The sequence below is a fragment of the Haliaeetus leucocephalus genome, unplaced genomic scaffold (genome assembly GCF_000737465.1).
Source record: "Haliaeetus leucocephalus isolate CR32 unplaced genomic scaffold, Haliaeetus_leucocephalus-4.0 Scaffold199, whole genome shotgun sequence".
Classification (NCBI taxonomy): domain Eukaryota; kingdom Metazoa; phylum Chordata; class Aves; order Accipitriformes; family Accipitridae; genus Haliaeetus; species Haliaeetus leucocephalus.
In genome coordinates, this window is record NW_010972635.1 from 108,529 (window position 1) to 118,503 (window position 9,975).

General features: G+C 58.9%; 1 protein-coding gene across 1 annotated transcript; it reads left to right on the forward strand.

The window, feature by feature from the left end:
- The first annotated feature begins 677 nt into the window (after window positions 1-677).
- LOC104830808 (toll-like receptor 2) lies at window positions 678-3,896 on the forward strand. Its single transcript, XM_010565963.1, has 2 exons — window positions 678-1,090; window positions 2,046-3,896. Exon 2 carries the CDS (start codon window positions 2,056-2,058, stop codon window positions 3,409-3,411), a length of 1,356 nt encoding a protein of 451 aa, XP_010564265.1. The 5' UTR covers window positions 678-1,090; window positions 2,046-2,055; the 3' UTR covers window positions 3,412-3,896.
- Window positions 3,897-9,975: the final 6,079 nt, after the last annotated feature.

The window sequence follows — 9,975 nt, forward strand, 5'->3', positions numbered from 1 at the left end:
ACAACCAAAAGGAGACTTTCCCTTCACCCACCCAGCAGCAGAGTGCATGGGACAGGCAGCTCCGGCCCCAGCTGTTGTCGCACTGATAGTGTCTCTCTGTAATGCCGTGTTAACAGCAAACTGGGAATTGCATCTTCTAGCTGTGCAGTTTTGTTGCCTTTCTGAAACCAACACAGGCAGAGAAATCCCCAGGGAAGAAAAAATCCCTGACAGATCTTTCCAAATGCCTGGTGGTCTCTGCTCGCTGATGGAGAGCGTTAACATCTTGGTGCAGGGACAACCACCAGCTGCCAAAGGAGCATGGGGCAAGTGATTTGAGTTCCTTGGCCAAGCCTAGTAGCTATCTTGCCAAGGAAGCTGAGCTTGGGTGAAGAAGTGCCCTTTGCAGCATTGGGCTGTGCACACAGCAGATGGGAATTTGTCCTGTCCCCACCCTACATGGGACACAGCCATCTGGGGATGGTCTGGATACTGGGTATGATAGTCCTGTACCCTTCTACATTGCCTTGTGCAGGGTGCTCAGCAGCCGGTGGGCTCCAAGGCACATCAAGACCAGAGCATCTGGAAGCAAAGGTGTGTTTGAACTGGCACCGAGAGTGCATTTAGGGCACCTTGACTGCACTCTCTTCCCTCATCCTTCCTAGGAAAGTAAGCAGAATTGACACTCAGACCAAAATCCTTCCCAGCCCATGGCCGTGGGCAGCCGCAAGAGTCCCTTGCTGCAGGGAAGCGAAGCAGAAGTGAATTGGGTGGCTGCTGCGTGGAGCGTTGCTTCCTGTGGCACAGCCAGCCCTGTCCTGCTTAGGAAGTCACGCAGCAGGAGCAAGGGCAGTGCCCGGGAGCCTGCCTCGAGGTCCCCATCAGCCCCGAACACGTGGATCTAAACACAGCCAGGACAGGCTGCGGAAGCACCAACGGCAGCTGGAAGACACCTGCAGGCACTGAGGTCTCATCCGGCTGGAGGCAGAGGAGGTTCAGGCGCCGGAGACAGCCAAGCACTAGCAGAGCCTTTGGCACCTAAGCCGTAGGTTTGGCAGCAGCTAGAGGAAGCAGCCGTGGGGCAAGGAAACGTTTCGGTGTGAGTTGCCTGGTGAGTCACTGGACAACCCCACCCCGCTTCGTGCTGCCCCCCCCCCGCAGTGAGGGAGACTTCACCTAAGTGCTGGAGGAGAGCTTCTCCCCGGGAGGGTGGTGCAGCCCCCGCGACAGCACAGAGACCTCCAACCTGGGAGATTTTTGAGACGCAGCCAGAAAAAGCTGTGGCTGATCCGGGCTAGTGCTGGCAACAGACCTGCTGGAAGCAGGAGGTTGGACTGGAGACCCCCAAAGACTCCTCGACACTGCCCTGTCTGGGTGCTCAGGTAGAGCTAAGTCAGCACATTCTTAGGAGCCTTTAATCTTTGCTTGCTGCTTTTCTGCGATCTGTTTTATAAGACTTTCCCGTCAGCTGGACAGCAAAACAATACTTGCTGCTGACAGATGCATACAGACCCTCAGAAATTATTTTCTACCACCCTCTTGGAGGCTGGTAATGAATCAAATCTCTGAGTGAGAAAAAGGAAAATATGAAGTCCTCTGTTGCAATTTCCTGCCCCAGATTACAGAGTGCACCATGCAGAGAAATAAACAGAGCTGTGGCTCTCCCATCCTGCGGTCAGACTGATATAGCTGGCTTCACTGTCTGTAACTCAACATTTCTAGTTTCTCCTGATCCGTGAGATTTCCTGGTTGCTTAGGAATGGGAGTCTGCAGCAAAGCAGCCCAGGCCAGAAAGCGCAGAGCCCGGTAGCTGCTGCCTCAGGAGGAGCCACCCTGCTTCGCTGAAACCCTGCTTTTGGGGTGGGGTGAGACCACTGCCACCGGTGCTGGTGGGGTGTGCTGGACCCACACAAAGGGCAGTGGGGACGAGGGCAGCACCGTCTGCCTGAGGGGCGGCTCTCTGGGGCCGAACCTGCCCAAGCCAGCCCTCCAGTTGGCTGGATCTGAACGGTCTCCTCAGCTGTCACAAGAGTGCTGCCTTTCACCATTGCTCTCCTCGTTTCTAGGTTGTTCACCATGAACGTGGCTGCTCTCCTCCTCCTGGGGCTGGGGCTGTTGGAGGCAGAAGGCAGGTGTTTCTTCAATCGCACTCAGGAGCACTGTGTGTGCTATAACCTGTCCCAGGAAAGCGTAAGCAGCATCATCCAGTGCCTCCCAGCCTCTGTTGTGGAGTTTTTGGGGGGAGAGCTGGAGAGATACGTAGCCTTCCCAATCAGCAACCTGGACCCCTCTGCCATTGAAATGCTGGGCTCCCTTGTCATCAGGAAAATAATTTTTGGTGATCTCCTGGTCCCTGAGATACTCCTTGCCCGAGTCCTGAGGCTCTTCTCCTACACCCAGGTGCAGGAGCTGGTGTTTGAGCGCTGCATTTTCAAGGGGAGAGGCAACTGGGATGAAATGGCCCGCCAGGACTTGCCCATATTGTCCCTGCACTTCCACAACGTGACATCTGCCCCGCTGACAGGCCGTGAGCAGGACTTCTCTAGTCTAAGCAGCTGGCTGGAGACCCTGCAGGAGCTGGCTGTCACTGGCTCCCATGTCACCAACCTGCCCTGTGGCATCGGAAGGGTGTTCAGGGCTCTGCGCTCCCTGGACATGGCACAAAACAGTGTTGGGGATGAGAGCTTGATGCTTGCCTTCTGCAAGGGGGCTTTCCCTCAGCTTCAGGTACTGAGTCTGCAACGCAACAACCTGACATCCTACCACAGCGTGTGTGAAAGCGTGCAGCTGCTGCCTGAGCTCCAGCATCTAGATCTCAGCCAGAACAAGCTCATGGCAGACCTGTCCTCCTCCTGCCAGTGGCCAGCATCCCTCCGAATTTTTAACTTGTCCGACACTGGCTTGGATAAAGTCCTCACACCTCTGCCTCCCAGTCTAGAAGTGTTGGACATGGGCTGCAACCACCTCCATACTGTAGACATCTCCCTTAGCTCCCTGAAGAAGCTCTTCCTGAGCCAAAACATGCTGCAGGCTTCTCCCTCCATCAGGAATTGCCCCATGTTGGAGACCCTCCACCTAGACAACAACTTGATCACAGAGCTGCCATGGGATGAGGTGAAGCTCCTGGGGCGCCTGTGGGATGTGGCTGCAGCTGGCAACCCCTACAACTGCTCGTGCTCTGGGGCCGGGGGGCTCCAGGCGCTGGCGGGTATGGGGCACCTTGGGCAGGGCTGGCCCCAGGACTACATGTGTCACTCCCCACCTCAGTACCAGGGCAGGCTGGTGAGGGACGTGCCGGTCTCAGTGCTGCAGTGTAACAGTGCTGCAGTGATTGCCCCTGTCTGCGTTGCCCTCGCCCTGCTTGGGGTAGCCGGGGCCATCTGCCTGGTCAGATCCAGGCCTGGGCTCACGCGGCCCTGCCGCAGAGTGTGAAGGGGATGTGTGACCGTTCCCACCAGTGCTTCCACACAGGGGCTCAGCCCCAGGGGCTGCAAGGCCAGGATCTCTGTGGGAAGACTCACAGGACCCCCAAGTTCTGGTGAGGGGCTGTCTTGATGTCCCCATTCCAGGCTCCCCTGTGGAGCAGGACTGTCCCCAGCATTATCCCACAGTGGCTGTAGCTCTGCCTGTCCAAGTTTTAGGGAAACCCCCAAGCAAAGCTCCTTGCCTTGCTTTGTCCCAGGGCTGCATCCTCCCAGAGGGGTTTTCCTTATGGCCAGCTCTAACTCCCCAAGCCCCAACAGGCACCCATTGGCCCTGTGATATCATCTGCCCTGAACAAGAGATGTTCAGCTCCATCATATTTGCACCACTGCAGGTGGTGCTCAGATGCCCCAAGCCTCACTGGGGTCTGGTGGTCTCCACCCAGAGCCCCCCCCTGCCCCTCCTTGTAGCCCTGTGCCCCCCAGCCCAGCTGTTCTTGCAGCCCCCATGGCCCCTTTGCTGATCCTCCACCTCTCCTTACCTGGGGCTATGGCTGGGCATGGCTGTGAGGATACCTGGGTTGTGAGGATGTCTGCTTAACTGCTATTTAGTGTAAGAGAAAAACCACAAAAGGCAGGAGAATTAATAAATTAAACACCCCTATACACAAACACTAACAAGTGGGAGGTAACACAGACAGCAACCAAGACCTGAGCTCTCAAGGCACTGGTGGACAAACCCCTCAAGTGTGACCTTGAAGAGGTTCACTCAGAAACTTTTTAACTGGTAGGAAGAAAACGGGTTTATTCTGGGTTCTGGGTTATTCAGAAAATGTCGCATAGGAAAGAGAAAATTGATTATGGGATACTGAGGGAGACTGGGGGAATGCAAAACTTACTGGGGAATGTTTATGGAAAGCATTAAAGGGAGGGTCGTGGTGGGTGGGTAGGGAAGGAACAAGCATGGGAAAATGGGGATGGGGAAGAAGGGGGCTGGTGGTAGGTAGGCCACACTTGCCTGGCAAAGCCCTGTGCTTTGTCCCCATGGTCTGTCCTGCCTTCTCATTAAAATCCATTCCTGGGTATTTTCTATGTCACCTCACTCTCTATTCTGTTTGTGCACATGTGTGATCTGTGAGCAAACACAGGCTGGGACTAGCCGGTGGGTGGGAAACCAGAGTGTGGAAAGACCCAAGGCTGGAGCTGGAGAGTGGCTAAACAGGGCCTTGGGTCCAGCCATGGATCTGTGATGGATTTGGGGTCTGTTGTGTGTTTGAGGGCACATGGGTGTGCACCTGCCTGTGGGTTGAGGGTGGGGGTGTGGGGTTGTGCCACCAGCCCATATCACCCCTGAGCAGCTGGAGAGGAGGGATGGGGCTGTGCTGCCTGTGTGCTTGTGTTCATGGGAGCACCGTTGGTGGTTAGATGGGTGCAGGCAAAGGCACTGCTCAGCTTGTGTTGACCCGTGTGGATGTGTGTACACCACATGCCTGCATTTGCATCTTGGAGATTGGTGCTCAGCCTTGCTACTTGCTGGACCTGGGAATAGGGAGCAGCAGCCGCTGTCTAATGAATAAGGAAGGAGAAATCCCTGTGTCCCAGAACCCTAGGATTTGCTTTCCCTTAGCAGCACCCACGTGAAGCACAACCCCACCCCTTGCTCTGCTCCTGATGGAGCCCCAGGTGCTGCTTGCTCCATTTGCAATGATGGCTCATGTCCAGCCTAGCATCACCCTCACGCCTGAAGACATTTGGGCAGGCAGGGGCTCAGGGAAGCAGGGGCAGTGTTGTAATCTCATTCTATAGGGGGAATGGTGGCAGACGGAGGGACGCGTGTGCATCTCCTCATTGTGCCTGGTCCTGTCCAAATGCAAGGGACAGGGGCTGTCCTGGGACCTCTCTTCTGTCTCCCTCAGTCTGCATTTCCACAGACCACAAAGATCCTCAGCGTCAGCATTTCCTTCTGTGCTTGCTTGGTATGACTGATCTCCAATAAATGTGATTCTGTGGTTTGTGGTTGCTTCTCGTGTCTAGAAAACCTTCATGATAGTCCAAGGTCCCCCATCTCCTGTCCCCGGCTTGCAAAGATGTCCCTCTTGGAGCCAGGAGCATGCCAATGGTGCGAGTGGGTCCAGGTGCCCACTTGCGTCCCATGGTCCCGCTGACTCCTTGCCCAGCAGGGCTCAGCCTCCAGAACATGGTGCCTCTGGGTTGGGCCTGGCTCTGCCCGGCTCTGCCCACACAACTGTGCCTGACATCCATTAATAATGCAAGGGAACAGGATCGTCCCGTGTAACCCCATCCCCTGTCCTGTCTGAAACAGCAGCTCAAGGGCTGCTGCTGCTGAGCTGGCCATGGACGCCAGGAAGGTGAGTGCCATCATGGGGGACATCACAAGGTGGTTTGGAGGGATCTGTCCCCTGCCTTCAGTGCAGCATGGCTGGGCGCTGCCCAGCTTCCCAGGGGCTCATCCAGTTCCTGGCAGGTGCTGGGTGCGCGGAGCTGGACCTGTCTCATTCCCCCTCCGTCCTGTGTCCCAGCAGGCTGAGCAGGATATCTGCGTACGAACAGCCGTGGGACTCCACCAGGCAGAAGGTAGAGCTGGGGCTCAGGACACCTGCAGCGTCCCAGTGCCTTCAGCCCAAACCCCCATGTCAGGGAGCCGGGCTGGGGCAGAGCCACAGCTGTGGTGGCACTGGGACCACTGGCCATGCTGGTGGGCCTGGCCTGGGCAGTGGTGATGGGGAGGGGGTGTCCTCCCCACCCTGGTGGCTCTGAGCACCGTGGTCGTAGCAGGAGGGCTCTGGAATGATGTGAAGCCCTGCAATGTGGCCCCAGGCTGCGGGGTGGAGGGAACAGAGCTGGTGTGGAGGGGACAGAGCTGGGTTAGGTGGGGATGACACCCCTGCCCCCCCTGCACCACCCCACGCTCACTGTTTTCAGGGCCGGGGGAAAGATGGGTGGCCAGCAGTGAAGACCCCCTGCAGCTTCTCTTCGCTGGGAAGGAGGTGCAGGTGAGAGTGACAGGGACATGGGCATCAAGGGGACAAGAGTCCCTGGGGAACCAGACAGGAGCAGGGGGCTCTGTCCCAGCTACCTGCCATGCTTGGGACCCTGATGGGTGCTGAGGTCTTGGGCTGATCCTGCCCTACACCTCTATGGGCCCCTCTCTTGTGAGGGGCCCCTGGGGATTACTAGATTTCAGGGGAAGGGAGGGGGGTCTCCCCCCACCCCTGCCTGTGCGAGGCTCTCTAAGCCACCCCTGCCATCTCCATCTCACTGTGCCCAGTCCCTCCTTTACCCTGCACTGATCATACTGGGATGGGGGAAAGCTAAACATTATCACCCTCCCTCCCTTGTGCCAGGACAGCTTCTTGACTATCAATGATGTCTTCCACTTGGATGCAGGACAGGTATCCTTCTTCTGCACCCCTGTCCCCAGCCAGATAAGCCAGGGACATGCTGGCCCAAGCTGTGGGCTGGGGCACCCAGCTGTGGTCCCGGGGGCACTGGGCACCTCTGCCAGCTCCTCAGGTGTACAGGCAGTGCTGGGGACCTGGGGCTTGGTCCTATGTGTGGGTCTGCTGGTGTTTCTCACCCCTTCCCCATTTCCTCTTGGGTGCTGTGCCATGGCTGCCATGCTGTCTATGCCTTACTGCCGGTGTCGTGCTCTCTCTGGTGTGCTGTGCACCACTGTGCCATGCCATCTGTGCTGTGTCATGCCATGTATGCTGTGCATCTATGCTGTGCCATCCATACTGGGCTATCTGTGCTGTGCTACCCATGTCATACCATCAGTCTTGTGCTGGGCCCGATCCATGCCAATGCCCTCTGTGCTGGCCATCTGCACTGTGCTGTCCATGCCAGACCATGCTGGCTGTGCCATGCTGGCTGTGCCATGCCATCCCTACTCTGCTGGCTACATCTCTCCTCCCAGGAGAAGGTCCTGGAGTTGGCAAGACCACAGCTGGCTCTAGTTCCCTTTGGCTACAGCATGTCCCTTCTGCTGTGGGACCCCCATGGCCCTGGGACCCAGCTACCCTTCCAGAGCATCATCTGGCAGGTGAGGGCACAGGGCATGGCAGGGGAGAGGCGACAGTGCAACTGCACAGTGCTGGGCTCCTGGGTTGTCCAGCTGACCCCGGTCCTGCTGGCATGGGTGTGAGACCCAGCCACGGGTGCCAAGAACCAATGGCTCCCAGCTTGACCAGCTTGTCCCCAGGTGATTGACACCATCTTCCAAGAACTGGAGGCTTTGGGGGGCGATGCACAGAGCCTGAAAACTGTCAGCCTGGTCCAGGTAGGGTAGGAGCAGGACTGGCCACAATGCTCTGGGGTGGGGGCTCCCCTTCCCTCTCTGCAACTGGCCAGACCCTGCTGTGCCAAGGGGCATATATTGCCCCAGTACTGGAATCCAGTCCCCTATGCTGGAGGGTGACCAGGGGCTGGAGACCTTTGGATCCCAGGTTTTCTCACCTCTTCGCAGGACTTCCCAGGCATGGGAAGCCTTGGCTGCCCACGGGGTGTCTCCCAGGCTCCAGCAGCATGGTGGGAACAGAGGAGCCCTCTAACACCTTCCTGCCCACCTCACGGCTGGGCTTTTCCTGCCAGCTACTGCTCCCTGTGGCCTGAAGGTCTCTCTGGTGTGTCCTTGGTTGGCACAAGAGCAATGCCAGCTCCTGCCACTGGGCTGGGCCCTGCTCTTTGGCTCCGGGATGCTGCCAGGGACTTGGCAATCTCCACACAGGACTTGGACATTCCCAGGACTCTGCATTTCCCTGGCCCCTGGGAGTGACCCTGAGATCTCTCCCTTCTCAGCCTTACCTGTGCATGGTCACGAACAGCCTGCATCCACAGTGAGTGTGGGATGCCAGCAGCCCCCTCTTTCTGCCCCTCTGCCTAACGCAGCCCCATTCCAGGTCTGCGCCCATGACAAAGCCTGGGACCTGCTCCGTCCTAACGGCCGAGCCCTGCAAGTGATGGATGTTGCACCCCTGGGCCTGTAGGTACCTGATGCTCCATGGTCGGGCAGGTACTCCTGGGGGGCTGGTACCCCAACATCAAGCGTGGGGCTGGGCAGGGAGCATGGTGCCCAGCCAGAGGATGGCCAGGGGTATCCCTCACAGAACCCAGGCATGCAGGAGGTGGGTGGACATGGCCGTCCTCACTCACTCTTGTCTCCCTCTGCTTCCAGGATTGTGGAGGAGGCAACAGAAATTGCCGTGCCCGATGCCCAAGCTGCCATCAGCGTCTACATGTGGGGGCTGGGTGCCATCCCAGCACTGTTCCAGGGGTGTGCACAACAGCCCCCCGCAGATGGGTGCTCAGCCATGCAGGGGTGAGGGATTCGGCAGATATCCCACAGGGTCGGGAAGGATTGGGCCACGGGGCACTGGGGCTGGCTCCGGCCACTGCTACAGTCCCACTCCTGCGCTGGCCTCTCCCTAGTGCCGGCAGCCTCTTCACTCTCATCGTGGAGCGGGAGCTGGAGGGCGGCAGGCACCAGCGCTCGGCCCTCAGGATCCTGGCACCTGGTGGGGCCATTGGGCCCTGCCCCAAGCCGTATGTACTGCAGCTGCACCTCTGCACTGGGGCTAAGCCACGTCCCCTCTGGCACCCCCGTGGTGCCTGCTGCGGGGTTGGGGGGGGAGGGTTGGTACCCGGAGGTGAAGCAGGAGGGACCCTGACACACCAGCAGAAGCCCACGGCTGGGACCCAAGGGGGTGCCACCACCTCCTGCGGACGTGGGCTTTTTCCCGGAGCGGCCAACCCATCCTTGGGCTGCCAAGGGTCGGGGCTCAGCCTGCCCGATGCGTGGGTCCCACCCTCATCCCTCTCCTGGGGTGTCTCTCGCCCCACATTCAGGGCACCGGCTGCCAGCCACCCTCTGCCTGACACTGGCTGCTTGCCCTGGATCGTTGAGCGGATGCTGGAGGGGAACAGCCTGACGTTCCTGCTGCTGTGTGTCACGCTGCCAGGTAGCCCCTCGGACTGGGATGCTGCTTTGGGGTGCCCCCTCCCTCAAGTTTTCCCCCATCCCGCCTCACACCTGGCACTTGGTCCCTGGGCACTGCCTGGGGATACCCGCCACTGTCGGAAGCTGGACACCAGCTTTACTCATCCCCATCAGCCCCAGCCCTGGGCCACGCACTGGGACGTCCCCGTGTTGGTGGACCCCCATGGCCCCTGCCCAGGGCTTGCTGCTCTCCCAGACACCTCCAGAGAAGAGATGCTGGCAGCCCTGCAGCTGGCCAAGCGGGTGAAGGGGCTGGCCAAGACGATCTCAGCCACATTCTGGGACCCTGTGCAAGAGGTCGCGGCACGTCGGAGGGAGATCCGAGGGCTGCGGATGGAGCTGCTGGCTGGAGCTGGCCTCTCTGAGCAGAAGATAGCTGTGGCCCAGCTGCGGAGAGCCCTGCGGGAGCTGCAGGTTGGGGAATGCCCCTGGCCACCAGATGGGACCAGGATGGCACCAATACCCCTCCAGTTGGATGAGGTCCGGGCTCCATCCTGGTGTCAAGACCCTTGTCTGGCACTGAGGGCAGGGGCTGGGCGCTGCCTGCTGGGGGGGGGG